This window comes from Pteronotus mesoamericanus, unplaced genomic scaffold (genome assembly GCF_021234165.1).
Source record: "Pteronotus mesoamericanus isolate MK-2021 breed Mesoamerican mustached bat unplaced genomic scaffold, CSHL_Meso_final contig_68, whole genome shotgun sequence".
Lineage (NCBI taxonomy): Eukaryota > Metazoa > Chordata > Mammalia > Chiroptera > Mormoopidae > Pteronotus > Pteronotus mesoamericanus.
In genome coordinates, this window is record NW_026555234.1 from 2207576 (window position 1) to 2224069 (window position 16494).

Sequence of the window (16494 nt, forward strand, 5' to 3'; positions counted from 1 at the left end):
ATGAGCAATAAACACGTAAAACAAGCGGAACATCATGGGTCATCAGGGGTGCGCTCTGGGCCCCTGTCCACAGGCGGCCTGGCCGTAGCGCACCGGACAACGGCCACCTTCTCCATCCCTCAGTCGCCAGAGGGAAGGCTTCTGGCTGCAGGGAGGGCGCCGGCTCCCCGCTTCCCGCAGCCCCAGGGCGAGTACCTCACTGTGCACCAGGCAGAGACGAGAGCGCCGTGAATGAGGCACTCGCTTTGGATGCGGAATTGAAGGGGGTGCCCAAAAAACGCAAAAATGAAGCTACAGTGTATTTTAATGAATATCAACGTTAATGCAAAACATCCGTGATGAGTGAAACGACAGGCTTCCCAATAAAAATGGGGCCCACAGCACAGCACGCTCCCTGTGGCATGGCCTCCTGCCTGCTGGTGTGGGTGGGGAAACTGAGGCGCAGGGGCCAGTGGCCAGCCCGCGGTCACGCAGCGGGGCCACAGCAGCCGCCGGACAGAGAGACCCGGAGCCCTCGGCCTGAGGCGCCCGCCCGTGAGGTCGGGCAGGTGATACTGTGTGTCCCAGGCGGGGCTCCCCTCTTCGCCCAGCGAAGGGCAGCGGGTGGTCCTGGACTGTGACGCGTCGTCTTGTTGCAGGTTGCCTTTCCCGCCTGGGGACCGTGTGACCTTCAACGGGAAGGAATGCATGTGCCAGAAGTGCTCTCTGCCCAAGTCCGTGGGCGGCAGCACGCACCTGACGCAGGGCCTCTGGAGTAAGTGGGCGCCGAGTGGCCTGGGGGTGGGGGGTGCTGAGCGGTGGTCGGGGCGGGGGAGCATAAGGGAGGGAGCCAGGACAGACGCCTCTGGGGTGCTTGTGCCGCTGAGCCTGTGCCCCGGCTGTGCCTGCTGCCCTGTGGGCCACTTGCTGCTTTTACATCCAACTCCATGCTGCTTTTGGCCCCGCTCTGGTCTCCCTCCTCCAGGAAGCCCTCCTGGCCTACTTCTTGCCCTCTCCCTCTAGCCTCTGAGTGCCCCACAGCCAATTCCAGGCCGTCTGGAAGCCCCCTGGGAGAGCTCTAAGAGAGCCTCGAGCTCTGGGCTCCTGTGCTTAGGGGCTCCGCATCCCAGGAGCCTGGCCTGGGTGTGTATGCAGTAGGTGCTCAGTACATGCTTCTTGCACGAACGGGCAGGAGGTCGATCCTGAACACAGGGGTGCCAGCTGGAGTGTCACTGGCCTGGGAGGCAGAGTGAGAGTGAGGCGGGAGCAGGCGGGCGCGGACTCTCCCCAGCGTGGGTGGTGGGTGGCTCTGCGGGGGCCAGGGTGGACGTGGGGCCTGGGCAGGGGCTGCCAGGATCCCCCTGCAGGCGAAGAGTTTTCAGAGCCCTCCCTGCGTGTGAGGTGGCTATGGCGTCCTGGGGCCGGGGCCACACGTCTGGGGACAGAGGAGGGGCTCCCCAGAGCCAGCCCCTTGCCCAGGATCGATTTCTGGTCTAGGGGTACACCTTCCCCCGCCCTCTTGGTTCCCGTTCATTCCTTTGTGCTCACGGTCCTTCTCCGAGCGCGTCCCCAGCAGCCGGTGCGGCCCCGGATCCCGGCGGCTGAGTCTGCTTTTCGGTCGCCGTCCGCAGCTGCATGTGCGTTTGGACGGCGTGATAATGCAGGGAAGCCAGAGCCGGGCCAGCAGTGCTGGGCACAGCTGTGGCTTTTGCTGGGAGACGCTGCTGCGGCCCAGGCTGCGCCTCGGCCCCCGGCCCAGGCGGCGCGCCGCCGGCGCTCAGCCACGCAGGGCGGACTCCGTGACTTGTTTTCTCACACCTGCACCACCGCGTAACAGGGTCCCATGAGCACCCCCGCTGGGTTGTCCCCTCCGCCCCCCGGGGCCCTCTAGTGGCTTTAGAGGTGTCTGGAGACCCAGGGGCGAGGCCCCGCACTCTGTTGGCCCCAGTGACGGCGGCGGTGTCCTCATCTTTCCTCCAGGTTGTGGAGGCTGCGGCACAGAGATAAAAAACGGCCAGTCCCTGGTGGCTTTGGACAAGCACTGGCATTTGGGCTGCTTTAAGTGCAAGACCTGCGGGAAGGAGCTGAACGCGGAGTACATCAGCAAGTGAGTGCGGCAGGGGCAGGGTCGGGGGCTCCTCCTGCATCCCCCGTGCTGCCGCCTCTGGTCTCTCCCGTCCTTCCGCCGTCAGACAAGGAGCCCTGGCAGGGACTGGCCTGTTTGTCCCCACAGCAAGGTGCCCTCCCCGCCGGCCCAACCTCCCTAACGCAGTTGGCAGACCCCGCTCTGTTTCCCTGATTGAAACAGATGTCACGCTCCCACCTTTGACTCGGTAATTCACCTCCCCATGCCCATCCCTGGGGTCACCCTCCCCGCGGGATTCGTCCCCTTCTTGGCCCCGGGCTCTCCTGCCCCGTGCAAAGTGGACGTCAGCTGGGGTCAGCAGCAGAGTGAGGGAACGGGACCGACCAGTCTCAGTTGTCACGGGTGTGACATCTCAGCCCAGCACTCGGATGGCTGCAGTGCGGGCCTTCGGCAGCTCCCGCTGGCCCACACAGTGTCCCCAACGTGCAGTCGGACTGCGGTGGTGGCTGGTTTGGGGGAGGGAGCCTCCTGGGAGACCGGGGCCCTGCGCAGGGGCACCCGGTTTGCTGAGGGCCTGCATGTCAATTCCCGAACTCAGGGAGGGGAGGCAGGTGAGCCCCAAGGCACAGGACGGGGGGAGAGTGAGGGTGCAACGAGCGGTCTCTCAGGTTCAGAGCAGGTGCCAGTGAGGGGTCCCTGGGCACCTGTCACAGAGGGCTGTGCGCGCGCTGACGCTGAGGACACAGATCCATCACGGGAACTGATTGGATTAAAAAACAAAGTCCTGCGAGAAAACAGCATGGGGTGAAACACACATGCACGCACGCATGCACACGCACGCTGGCAGCCCCAAACACGTGTGTGCATATGCTGGTGCATGCACACACAGGTGTGCGCACACGCGTGTCCCCGAGTGCACATCGCGCTGGGGGAACCCAGGTCAGGGGGCTGGGTGGACCCGCATCACTTTCCCGGGACCGTGCACTCTAATTCTGCAGGGAGGTCAGGCTGGGTCTCTGCGTTCTTCCTGTGAACTCGCGTGAGGCTGCAATTGCCTCGCACTAAGCCGCTCTCCGTAGCGGTCCCTCTGTGCAGCCTGGCTCGGGCTGGGCAGTCTCTGGCCCAGCAAAGGGAGGGGACGGCTCAGAGGCAGCCTGGTGGACGGAGCGCGTTAGAGTGAAGTGAACCACCCCGCCCCCAGGACTCGGCTCCTGGCCCACGCTGCTGCTGCTGCGCTGTTACCTAGCAGCCTCCAGATCGTCCCAGAATTGACAAGGAAGGCTTTGGCGTTGCCACGGAGACAGTGTCTTTGAACCTTCTGGGTTTGCTGCTCATACACCCGTTTGTGGGGAAGGACAGGGGCCCTGAGGTCCGTGGCTCCCGGGGCCAATGTATACCCCGCCCCTGTGCAGGAACCGCTTCACCGCGGGAGGCCGGGGGCGGTGGTGGCCCCCGCGGCCCCGGGGCTTTGAAGCCCCACAGCAGGCGCTCCCCTCCTGCAGGCCTCCCGCGACCCAGAGGTTGCTCGCGACACTACTGCAGTTGCTTCCAAATGAGCCCCTGGCCCGGCAGATGCTGTGCTGGGCGCTGGCCGGCGTCACCCTCCCGCCGGCCACCCTGCGCGCTGGCTGCTTCCCTCACGGCTCCTTCGGCGGGGGCTCAGCGTGCGGGGAGCTTGCCCGAGGCTGCCCGGGTTCCTAGGAGCAGCGCCCGAGTGATGCCTCGTCTGTCCCTGACTCCCCAGCGCCACCACCTGTGCTCGACATGCAGTAGGCGTGTGGTGGGTGGACCGCTACCGGGCGGGCCTGTCCCTGACGTGGGCACGGTGGGCACCGTGGTCACGTGCCCTTTGGGCTCACGTTCTTCCAGGGCTGCCAGAGGCCTTTCGGAAGGAGCTGGAAGCCGCCTGAGGAGAAGTCAGGCTGTTTCCCACCCTGGATGTGGAACGGGGGCGGGAGGAACCGGGAGGAAGGGCCCCATCTGTGGAACCGTTACTTGTTCAGTCCCCAGACGCGGCCTTTGTTCCCTCGCTCCAGCCTCTGGAGGCGCCAGCCGCCCCTCACTCTGCCCCTGGCACCTCAGTTCCTCCGTCCACGAAATGGGGCCATCTGCTGGTCTCTCGCAGGGCTGGCGTGATGGCAGAGTGGCTGTGCTCGTGCCGTACCCCGCAAGGGACCCTAAGGGTGGCACATGACTTAGAAGAGGCAGAGCTGGGCTTGTCCCCCTTGGATGGGGCCCCGCTTGTGGGCGAGGGTTGTTGGGTCTTGTGGTGCCGGGGTGACCCCGCCCGTCCTGACCGCCTGGCTCGTTGCAGGGACGGGCTGCCCTACTGCGAGGCCGACTACCACGCCAAGTTCGGCATCCGCTGCGACGGCTGCGAGAAGTACATCACGGGGCACGTGCTGGAGGTAGGTCCTGCCCCCCGAGGATCGACGGGGGCCTCTAGGTGGCCGACAGTCCTGTGTGTTGGTGCAAGCATCTGTACCCAGAGCCTTCGCCACCTTGTCCTCCCAGCTTTGCCAGGGGACATCTGGGAGTGCACGCCACCTCCTCCGGGAAGCCTTCCTGGTGACCTCTACAAGTGGATAGAGCTGGAGAGGTGGGAAGGGCGTGAGGTCCTGGGTGCAGCCCTTGGGGTCTAGATGGGGAGTCTGAGGCCTGGAGGGTCTCACATGAGTGCAGGAGACATGACTGTCCCCGCAGGAGGAGTGGGGTGGCCCCCCGGCCCACCGTGTTGCAGAGCCCTCCTGGGGCGGGTTCTCCTGGGTGCTGCCTGTGTGGTGGTGACGTGGGCGTCTCCCCCTGTGAAGACAGCATGTGTCATACACTTTTGTATGTCTGTTCATTGACAAATTCCCAGGAATGACCGGGACCGAGCCCACCGTCCCCCACCCTCCACCGCCCTTTGCAGCCCCTCTTCAGCCCTGTGCTGGGGCAGGCGGATGGGTGGGCCATCCAGGGCCTGCCCGTGGGCCCTGGGGGCAGCACAGGTGACCAGAGGGCCTCAGGGAAGGGCAAGGGGCCGAGCCCTGAGAGGGGAGGGGCGCCGGCCCCGCCGAGGTCCCAGAAGCAGCCTCGGGCGGCAAGGACGGGTTGGGGCTGCCAGGCCTCCCTCCAGCCTCGGCTACAGCAGGTTCCTGCATTTTTCACCCTCCTTCGGGCTAAGTCCCAGGGCGGAGCCGTTGAGTCACCCGCCGTGGATGGTCACAGCGTTCGGAGGCTCCTGGAGGATGATTTGCAGCCCTGCCGACAGGAGGCAGTATTCCCTGTGTCCCCCCACCCCCGCCCCGGGAGGGTGTCTTTACGAAATCCTCAGCCGGTCTGATGGGCGACAGGTAGGCCGGGGGGACACCCTGGCTCTAACCTGCCCTCTGCCATCCCTGTGAAGCCCGCTCTGTTGTGTCATTTTTAGCCAATCACAGCTCCAGTATCTCAGTGGCACTTCGTAACCTTTGCCAGTCTGGGCCTCGGGGTCTCCGCGCTCTTCCGTCTGACTGGAGCGCGTGCTGACGCTCTGCCTCGGGAGCGCTGTCCCGGGCCGCGGTCCTACCTGCCGTGGGCGCCCGTGGGCGCAGGGCTGGTGGGCGCCCCTCTCCTGGCACCCGCTGGGCGTCTCGCGGGGCCTTCCTCTCTCCCGGCGCCCCCGACCCTGTCACCTCTCTCCTTGCCGAGCCCTGGCCACACCCGGCTCCGTGGGACCTGGGCAGGGCCCCGCCGGACCCACTGCCTGGCAGCGCGAACCCTGTTTCTCTCTGGTCCCCAAAATGCCGTTCCGGACCTTGCACTCACTCCCAGGCTGCTCCCCTCCCCCACAGGGACCTTGTCTTCCCCTCAACAGAGAGACGGGGCCAGACATCGCTCAGCGCTGTCCTCCAGGGCGCACGCTCTGCGAGCTCCCCATTGCTGCCCTGCCCTGTCCTGCCCTTCCCGCCAAAGGTGCCACCCCTCCCTCCTGCAGGCCCCACCTGGGCCCAAGTCCCTCCCGTTCCCCCGCCAGCCCCCCACCTGTGCTCAGTCCCTGTCCCTCCCCACAGCCCCCACCGCTCAGGAGTCTGACCCTGCCGTCTCCTCCCCTCCCTTGGGCACACACCTCCCTCTCAAAGGCTTTCAAAATAGCGTGTCACCCCTGTTAAAAAAGCAAACCCCACACCCTCCCAGGAAGTCCCTCACCCCCCTGGGGAGCCGAGCGCCCCGCCCAGCGGCTGCCCTCTGCCCTGTGCCCCTCAGCCGCCAGCCTCCCCGCCCCGCGCCCTGGGGCTGGCTCTCCCGCGGACCGCACGGTCAGCGCCAGCTTCCGGAGAGACCCACCCTCCTCCCACACACCCCTCTCGGAGAGCGAGCAGGGCCACCGCGTGCCCCACAGCTGGCACCTGGCTGGACGTCGCCTGCAGAGACAGCGCCTGCGGGGCCATGGGCCACACCCAAGCAGGTGGCTGGACTCGAACCCAGGCTGCCCAGGCTCCTGGTGCTTGTTCTCCGCCTCCACCGCTTGGCTTCTCCCCGCGCAGAGACGTTGCTCGCGTTTCTGTCTGAGTTCTTAGCTTCGGGCCACGCTGCAACGCCCCCCGGACGGCCCAACGCGGGCACCTCTCAGGCGCAGGCGGGCTGAGCGCCCAGCCCGGCCCCGCCTCTGACGGCCAAGGGCAGCAGCCGCTGCGCCCTGAGCAGGCGCCCGCCTCACACGGCCCGCTGCCTGCCCTGCCCCTCCGGGCCCGCGCCGGTGCCCCACTTGCCAACAGAATCCTCAGGGGCTCAAGGGACATTGCCTGTGAACTGTCCCCCAGCTCAGCGCTGGCCCCGGTAACTGATCGGGCAGGGCAGGGGGCAACCAGCAGCCTCCGCCGGAGGGACCAGGAAGGCGAGGAGGAAGGTGGCCCATCTGCAGAGTTAGGGCCCTGATGTTCGGGGCTGGGCCACACACAGAGGTGGGGGGCTCGGAGCCTGGGATGCGGCGCCCCCGGGGCCGTCTGGGCTGCAAGGAGCTGAGAAGAGCAGGTCTGGGTTTTTCCTCCCCGCGTCCGCAGCGGAGGGTGCAGAGCCTCCTGGGGAAGATTGATGCTCTTGTTTTCGCCTCTGCCGGGAGCTGGGGCTGGCTGAGTCGGCGGGCTCTGCAAAGCTCTGAGATCCTCCTCGGAGGCGGCAGCCGAGGGCGGCGGAGACGAGCCGGCGCTGCAGAAGGGGAGCAGCCGCCACGGTGGCTCCCCGGGAGCCTGGCCCAGAGTGAGCCGGCGCCCAGCTGGGCAGGCAGGGGGCTCTGGGGGCGGCGGGTGGGAGGCGGCTACATCTGAAGAGGAGGCGAAGGCTCCAGACCCCTCACGGTCACACTGCCCATCCAGCCGGCCTGTCCCGGGAGCAGGCCCTGGAGGGGGGCCGTGGGGCCGGCTGGTCGGACTGAGCTCTGGGGCCCGGACCCCGTGCAGGTAGGAAGCCTGGCCAGTCGCTTCTGAGGGCTGGCGGGGAGGCCAAGGGCACCTTGCTGGGCTGCAGGTGTGTGGGCTGGCAGGGAGCGGGGACAGGTTAGCCAGGGGTGAGAACCCCAGGCCCCTGGTGCTTGCCCCCGCGCCCCCCCCCCATTTTGCCCCTAAGATGCATGTGGCGGCCCAGAGGTTTTCTCTCTGCGGAGCCGGAGTGGGACTGCAGCCCAGGCCCCGGCCCCACGGCCCCAGGGCCCTCGGCCCACGCCGCCCTGGTCTGTGTGCGGCAGGCGGAGTGCCATCCCACCGCTGGGCGCCCGCGGCGCCCGCCCCGCTGCCCGCGGGCCGTGAAGTGCGCATCGGGTGGCGGCGGGTCTCCTCCTCCCCCTCCCTCGGGTTCTCTGAAACCTGTGGCCTCCCGTACCGCGTGGGCCCCGCGTCCGTCCGGTCCCGGGGGCCTGTCCTGATGAACCTGCTGCAGGCCAGGCACAGGTGGAGGAAGGGGCCTTGTGGGTCCTGTGGGTGCCTGGGGGGCTGACGGCCGCGCCCGGGAGCTGGGGCGGGGGCCCGGGCAGCCTGCAACAGCACTGCTGGCTCCTGGGGGCGGCGGCGCCCCGTGGAGAGAACTGGAGGTGGCTGGTGAATTCTCAGGGACAGCAGCGCAGCCAGACCACCTAGACGTGCGTGTGACGAGGGAGGAGGTGCTGAGTGAGGGGGAGTCCCGGCTCAGACCTGGCTGGCCCCCGCCCACGCGCGCCCACACCGTCCTGGGAGGTGCACGCAGCGGTGTGAGCGGCAAGGCGCCCCTGCGCATGTGGGGGGGGGGCGGCGAAGGGGCTGCTCCTCTGCTCTTCACTCAGCCCCGGCCTCCTCCGCTCCAGAGGTGCTGCTGACAAGCCCCACCTGCCTCCTGCCTCCTGGCTGTCCCCATGGTAACGAGAAGGCAGGTCCCTCTGGGACCACTAAATCCTTTCTCCTTCCCTTCCTTCCCTCCTTCTCTCCTTCCCTCCTTCCCTCCTTTAACCCTTCCTCCCTGCTTTCCTCCCTGCCCCTCTTCCCTTCCTCTCTTCCCTCCTCAGCCCGCCATGCACCTTGCAGATTCTTCCTGAACACTCATGGTGTCCCTCCCTGGGTTGAGCGCTGCCTCCATGGGGGCAGTGGGGACAGGGCCCCCTGCCTGCCCTGAGGGGACCGGGGGAAGGGGGCCCGCCCAGCCCGCCGCTGCCCTGGGTCGGTCGTCCGCCAAACATTGCTCTCTGTCCGATAAAGCATCTCCTGCAGTGCTGGGTCGTTGGTTCCTTGGCTTCCTTCCCTCGGCACTTTCCCCACCTGCCCAGACAGGTGTGACTTTTGTCATCGGAAGAAACTAAACCATTTGTTTCAAACAAGTAACAGGGCAGAGGCAAAGTCAATGCCCCAAAGCCTCAACTTATTTCTTTAAAAAAAAAAAATTGGCGCGTTTATTTAGAGACCACATGCGGCAGCAATACTTGTTTGTCATAGAATAAACCGAAGAATCATCCCTAACGGACGCCGTTCCCCTTGCTAAGTAGCCCTGTCAGCATTCAGAAGTCACACAGAGACACACACCACCCGCGCAGGGAGGGCTCCGAAAGGGGCAGGCCCGGGTCTCGGGGCGCAGGGAGGAAAGGGGGGCGCTCCTGGCTGTGTGGGGTGCCAAGGGCGGTCCCTCTGCACGCCCCACAGCCCTGTGAGGAAGGGGCTGCCGTCCTCTCTGCTGTGCGGGGGCTGGGGAGCAACTGGAACTTCCTGGATCCCAGAGACTTGGCCCGTGGGGCGCCAGCCTGCCCTGCGGTCCCCGTGCCCCGGGGCCTTCCCTCTGACTCCCGCCTGTGGAGGGGCAGCGCTTGTCTGCGCCCCCGGGGGCCGCGTTCCCGCCTTCCCTGCTCTGTCTTGTACAGGGTGACAGCCACTTGTCAGAAGGCACAAGACAGCTTTTTCAAACCACGTACTGTAAAACCGCATGGGCTTTTGATGTACTTTTAAAATGTGAGCCATGGGGACCTCCAGCTGGGCCCGGAGCCGGGCCACCTGCCCGGCTGGGGGCCGGTGGCTGCGCTGGCGACGCCCCCGGGTGTGCGTCTCTGAGGCCCGTTGTGGACAGTCACTGGGAGGGACAGGCCCTGGAAGAACTGGCGTGCACAGTGTCCTGGGGGCGCGGGACCCCGCAGCCCCTGTGGCCGCTGCGAGAGGAGACGGGAGTGGCAGCAGGGACGGACAGAAGGAGCGACGATGCTTTTGTCTTTGACGCTGACCCCGGCTTCGTCGGCCTGGTCCGCTGGGACAGTACGGCGCGCTGGGCGGCCTTCCTCACGCCCTGCAGGCTGGCGGTCCCGCTGACCGCGCCAGCCCGCCCGGCTCCTGGTGTGCCCCCACGGCCGAGAACGAGCGCGGCGTCTCCTCTTACAAGGACAGGGATGTCCTCCTGAGACGTCGCGGGTCTCCGGGTGTCAGGACGTCGCTCCTTTCTCGGCGGAGCAGTGGTCCGTTGTGTGGATGGACCACACTTCTTGCCTGCCCGCCCCCAGACGGGCACTTGGATTGATCCCGCTCTGAGGCGGTTGAGATAACGCTGCTGTGAACAACCGCGTACAAGTTTTGCGGGGACCTACGTCTTCATTCCTCTTGTCCTGTTCTCTTCATTGAGGCGTCTGGGCGTGGGTTTGCTGGGGGGCGTGGTGATGCCACACCTCTTGAAGCGCCCGCAGTCAGAGAGCTCTCCGCAGCGCGGCCGGTTCCATTCCCGCCGATGAGCAAGGCCCCATCTCTCCGCAGCCTCGCCAGCACGCGTTCTCTAATTTGCTTTGTTTTGTTTCTCCATCGCCCCTGTGGTTGCGAAGTGGCACCTCGTTGGGGCTTGGACTCACCTTCCCTCAGCGGCGCGATGTCGAGCACATCCGATGTGCTTCTCAGCCGCTGGGCGTCTCCTTTGGAAAGGTCTGTCCAAGCCCTTCACCCACTTTCTCAGCTCGACTGTGCCCTTCGGTTCCTTGGGCTGCAAGAATTCTTTACGTGTTCTGAATACTAAGCCCTTATCAGAGCCATGATTTGCAAATCTATTCTCCTGTTCTTTCCACTTTCTTGATAATGTCCTTTGTTGCACAGAAGGTTTTCATTTACAAAGTTCAGTCTCACTGCATTGCTGCAGCTGCCCAAGCCCTTGGTTTCCCACCCAAGAACCCATTGTCACCCCTGGGTCAGGAGGGTGTGCCCCATTGTCCTTCTGGGAGTTTTATGCGTTTAGCTCTTCCATTGAGTCATTGGTCCACTTTGTGGGGACAGAGGAGCACGCGAATCATACCTGTGTGGCCTGATATATTTTCACAAACTGGACACCGATGTAATCAGCCCTCAGGCCACGAAAGAATGCGCCCAGCCCCCCAGACGCCTCGGGGGCCCCCAGGGGCAGCCCCCCCCGACCCCAACAACCTAGACCCTTATTCTGAGTTTTGCACTTTGTAAAGACGGAACCTTCTCTTTAGTGTCTGCCTTCTGTTCCTAATCTGTTCTTGATCCTTCTCCCCAACAGGCAGAGGTGGCTTGGTTCCCACCAAATGTGTAGGCAAGAGAAAGAAAGCGAGGCGCTCATGGGGCGCCCCCCGCCCCCGCCCTGACGGACTTATTCAGGAAGGCGGCCAATACTCACGCAGGGGCAGGAAGCAGCGATTAGGCTGCGTCCTGTTTTGGGGAAGCGTGAGCCCTGGGGATTAGCGTCCACGGTTAGAAAGAGGCCACAGCTGCCTCCCCCACCTGACGGTAGGGTTAGATGTAGTCTCTCTAAAGTAATGCTGAATACAGTATCTTGGGGTGATTTGGGGGGTTTTTTGTTTTTGTTTTTATTTGTCTACCACACAAAACTAAGCCAAACCAGCGAATGTAGTTTGTTTAGATTATTTCAGTGTTCCTATTTTAACCTAATTTAGTGGGTTTTAAGAATTATAAAAGTAGCCCTGGCTGGTGTGGCTCAGTGGACTGAGTGCCGGCCCACAAACCAAAGGGTCGCCGGTTCGATTCCCAATCAGGGCACAGGCCCGGGTTGCAGGCCAGGTCCCCAGGACGGGGCGCACAAGAGGCAACCACACACGGATGTTTCTCTCCCTCTCTTTCTCCCTCCCTTCCCCCATCTAAAAATAAATAAATAAACAATCTTAAAGAAAAGAATTATAAAAGTAATAAATGCTAATCGAGAAAATTGAGCAATACAAAGATAAAAAGAAAATCGCTAACCATTTTTCACCTCGCCTCTCCAGTCCCTCCACCTGAGAAACAGTGCAGGTTTGTCCCCCGCTCCGTCCCATTTCCCCTTGTCTGCCTGTCCCCCCAGAGACGAAGGTGAGCGGACCTGGCCCCTCTGCCTCACGGGGAGGCCGGCCCCGCCCCCCGGCCCACTGTGGGCAGAGCCAGCTTCCCCACGCGGCCCCCCAGGGCCCTGCTGCACGGAGCCCCCAGGGGCCCCCGAGCGCCCCTCCGCACCCCCAGTGAACCCCTGTGCTCTGTCCTCGCAGGCGGGGGAGAAACACTACCACCCCTTGTGTGCGCTGTGTGCCAGGTGTGGCCGGACGTTTGGGGAAGGCGAGGAGATGTACCTGCAAGGTAAGCAGGAAGCCGGCTGCGCAGCTCCCAGGGCAAAACACAGGGCCCTGCCCCCGCGCACTCCCTGGGCTGGGGGCAAGCTGGGTGCACGTGTGCTCTCAGGCTAGTCAGGGGCCCCGCGAGGAAACGGCGGGGGGGAGGGCTGGGGGGGCAGGGCCGAGCCGGCCTCCCTGGGCAGGCAAGGGGGCAGCGGGCGGTGCCGGGGCGGGGCATGGCGGGAGGCGGGCCCCCAGGCCTGGTGACAGCTGGGCTTGGGGACAGGGGCCAGTGCCGCTCAGGCCCTCCCTGAGAGGCCCGTGGGGACGGCCAACACAGGGACCCACCGCCTTGGCCGCGGTCCCTTTTCAATGACGCCTCTGTCTCCAGCGAGCGGGGGCCGCGGAGCCAGGCAGGTGGGAGGGCCACACGCTGCCCGGCCGACGGCTCTTTGGTCCTGGGGCCGTGTGCCAGGCAGATCTCCCTTTCTGAGGCCGCACCTCAGGGGGTGATGTCAGCGCGACGGCCCCGTCCCCAGTGTCCCCTTTTGTTCCTGGAGTCTCCGCTGCAGAGCCCGTGGGAGGGGCCCCTGGCACCCCCGCCGGCAGCGCTGGGGTGCCTGGCGGGGAGGGCGCCCGGGCCTGAGGCGCTGCCCCCACCGTGAATGGTGCCGTCCGGTCCCCCTGACGCCAAGCACGGCGGTGCGGGGACGGCGGCGTGGGGACACGGGCTCGCCGTCGCGGGGACCCGGTCTCAGAGACAAGGACGCTATTCAGGGCGGGCCTGCTGTGACTCTGTGGGGTGCTGCAGCCAGCCCCTCCCCCTTCCCCGGCCTCGAACTCCGGGTCAGTTAGATGAGGGGTCTGACCAGGTCAGGCTTTCGAGCTCCAGGCCACAGGCCACAGGAGTCCCAGGCCAGGGGCCTCTCTGGGGTCCTTTCCCTGCCTGGACATCCCAATCCCCTCTGCCTGGGCTGCCTGGATGGGGAGGCTCCGTTCCAGTGTTATTTGACAGGTGACTCTCATGTAGTAAAGCTCCGAGGAGCCGGGGTGCCCATGAGTCCCCCGGCCTTTGACGATGATGAGACAAACCCCCACCCCACGCGGACCACTCACTGGGTGACCTTCCCGCCCGTAGATTCTCGCCAGGAAACGCCGGGCAGGGAGATCGACTCTCAAAGCGATCAGATTAAAATAAAGAGTAGGTGCTATTTTTTCCCACTGAGCTGGCAAAGATTAAAAGGAAGGGCAGGTCCTGTGCCGTGAGTGTTCGAGGACATGGGTCTCTGACCTGGCCGGGGGTGCGAAAATTGGGAAAGTGCCCATATCCATCAAGAGCCTTAAAAATGCCCACGGCCCAGGGTGTCCTTTGGGACCGGAGCCGCCAGCACGTGGTCAGCAGAGCCCCCACGTTACCTAGAAACGGAGCACTGGGGCCGCCGGGGAGAGCAGATCGATCGGTTCTGATCCGCCGGCTCGGCGGAACGGGGCACAGCCACAGCATTACGTTTGTGATGTTCAGTGGCACAGGGCGGGGGGGGCGTTCAGGGCATTGGAAAGCCAAGATCCCAGGGACGAAACTGTGTGCCTGCAACTCGCTCCCCCTGTTAACGCAAGTGCACGTATCCCGGGGGGCGGCGCGGCCGGCGTGGGCGCGAGGTGAGAGATTCTTTTAATTTTCTTATTCATGCTTTGTTAGGTCTCTTTGATTTTTAACAAGGAACACCTATTACCATGGTAATCCTTAACCATTTTTGAAATAAATGTTTTACACACACCCCTCCCGCCCCCCCAAAGCATGGTCTCTCCGGGAGCCCTGGGTTGGCGCAGAGGTTTGCCAGGGGGGTGGGCAGTAAGTGCACTAGCCCACGTGGCCTGGACGGCTTTGCGGGCAGGAGAGGGGGTAGCTGTCTCCTTCCGCCCACTTTTAAGCCCCTGCTGTGTGCTGGCCCCGTGGGCATCTGAGAGTGGGATGGACACAGCCCCCACGTTCACGGCGGGTGCAGCACTGGTGGGGCGTGAACCGGGCCATGGCAGCCACGCAGCCACAACCGCCACGGCCGCAGGCAGAGGAGGCATGCGCGGGGGGGGGGGCTCGGCGGGGAGCGGTCAGGCTGAGGCTCAGGAGGCCCTGAGGGGGAACGAGCGCTCTGGGCCTGAAGGATGAGGGGCCAGGGGACTGAAATGTTGGGATGATAAAAGGGGTGTATGCAACGGCCACGAAGCCCCTCTGGCCCTACTTCATGTCAGGAGCGCCTCCGCCGACTTGAGGAGGCCGGGCTGCCCCCGGCCCTCTCGGCAGGCGGGAGAGACCTGGTCGTCAGGGAGGTTAACTTCGAATCAGAAAAGGGGAGAGCATCAGACCTGCAGGCACTTGGGGACTTCGGTGGGGGCTGTGGCCGTGGGTGGCCGGGCGGAGCTGTCAGGTGAAGAAGCCGAGGCAGGAGAAGCTCGGAGACCAAGTGAATCAGAGGCGGGGCCAAGCCCGGGCCTGGGGCCTCGTGCCGACCCCCGGTCTCAGCCCCGCTCCTCACCCCACACCCGCGGTTCCCCCTGCCCGCCTCCCAGCCCTGAGGCGGGTCCCCACCCCCACTGCAGCCCAGCGGCGCCCATGGCGGGGCCCAGCCGCTGCCCCCGACGGGCAGGAGCCGGGGCAGGTCGCACGGCAACCCTCTCCCTCCCCCTGCCTCTGACCTGAAGCCCCCAGCCGCCGTCCTCCGGAACCCTGGCTGGCTGCCCCGGCCGGGCGAGGGGGCCTCCCCAGCTTCTGAGGGACCCTGTGCGCCCCGTCGGGGAGCAGTGCGCTCGTGCTGGTATGTCTGCCCCCTCATGTCACATCCCCCAACTGGGCTGTGAGTTCTGGGCTGGGGCCTGTGACCCGCTTGTCCCAGGCCCAGCGCCGACTCCACACAGAGGGCGCCCAGGGGCTCCTCGGAGGCAGGAGACGAGTGGACGCGCACCAGTGATCTGCTGGCTCCCCCTCCTGACCCCAAAGGCCCTGCGTCCTGGTGATGCGCTGACCACGTCCCTCTTGGGAATCTGTCCCCAGGTTCCTCCATCTGGCACCCGGCGTGTCGACAAGCAGCCAGAACTGAAGACAAAAACAAGGTGGGTGGAAGTCACTATTTTTTCTTCACTGCGCGCGTGCAATTGTCATACAGTTATGAGGACGCTGACTGGCTCCTGCAGGCTGTGGGGCAGGGGGCTCGGGGACCCGGAGGGGTTCAGGTGCACACAGGTAGCTCTGAGGGACGGGGCAAGGCGGGCGGGGGCATCCGGGCTCCCTGCCCTGGCCCCTGACCGCTTCATTTGTTCAGTGGGTACTGAGAGCTGGGTCGTCTGGGGACAACTTTGAAGGTATCAGGTCCCCAAACGATCGCCATTGTTTTGGCTCAGCTCCCAGAGCGGTCACTAGAATAACGGACCCTGGGATTTGGGACCAGGGCAGCCCGCCTGCCTGCCCCCGCTCCCACCTGCTGCCGCTTCCCCCAGGCTGGGCCCCGACCCCGCCGCCAGGGGGCGCTCACAGCTGAGCACTGCCGGTCCCCGTGCCCAGCACCTGGGACAGGGGGCAGGTGAGGGAGGGAGACAGAGCCACGTGACCGCCGTCCCCCAGCTCCGGGGGCATGGAGGCCATGGGACGAAGCTGGTGACTTGCTCATTTCCTGCCGCACGGTAACAAATGACCTACGGACGCAGAGGGGTGGGGATCACAGATGACTGCCCTGCCGTGCTGGGACCGGAGGTGTGACCTGCCGGCGGGGCTCAGGCCTCCCGGGGCTCCCGGGAGACCCCGTCCCAGTCCCCCCCGGGCTGCTCAGACCACCGTCCTGCGGTTACATGGGGCCCCCAAGCACCCAGGACAACCTCCCCCTTGGGCTCCTCCGTCCCATCTGCACAGTCCCTTTGGCCACACATGGCCACAGGTGCAGGTTTTGGGAGTTAGGACATGAGCATCGTTGGGGATGTTGCCGTGCCTCCCACAGGCACAGAACTGACTGCCACCACTTGTCACGCACACAGCCAGGGTGGCAGTAAGTGGCTGCACACTGCGACTCTCCTTCATCCTCTTACTCGGCCGATTCATTCCACCAACTGCCCCCGCGCTGCCCAGGCCTCAGAGATGGGCCAGAGCTGCAGCCCCTGACCCCACAGGGACCCCTGGGCCCGACCTTTGGGTGAGGGCCCCTCCATCGCCACACGAAGGCCAGCCAGGGGCCGTGGAAGGGACCCGCACACTGAGAGGCCTCCGGACCCCACGCATGCGTGGGCGTGTGCGCGGCTCAGCCAACCGGGGCGGAAGAGGGGCACCTGGGACCGTGGCAGGCCCACCCGGAGATGGGCCAGGGCGGCCGGCACCGGCTCCTGGGCTCTGGGCCTGGCTGCGAACCTGGCGCCGGGCCTACAGAGGGCGTGGCGCCGGCTG

At 65.3% G+C, this 16494-nt stretch overlaps 1 protein-coding gene across 2 annotated transcripts in view; it reads left to right on the forward strand.

The window, feature by feature from the left end:
- Positions 1-16494, forward strand: part of ABLIM2 (actin binding LIM protein family member 2) — a 77786-nt gene that overhangs the window by 19243 nt on the left and 42049 nt on the right. For both annotated transcript variants that reach the window (XM_054581908.1, XM_054581907.1), the window contains exons 4-8: positions 639-754; positions 1960-2086; positions 4380-4473; positions 12006-12093; positions 15118-15176. In XM_054581908.1, coding sequence (XP_054437883.1) covers positions 639-754; positions 1960-2086; positions 4380-4473; positions 12006-12093; positions 15118-15176 — 484 coding nt within the window. The remainder of the gene's footprint in view (positions 1-638; positions 755-1959; positions 2087-4379; positions 4474-12005; positions 12094-15117; positions 15177-16494) is intronic.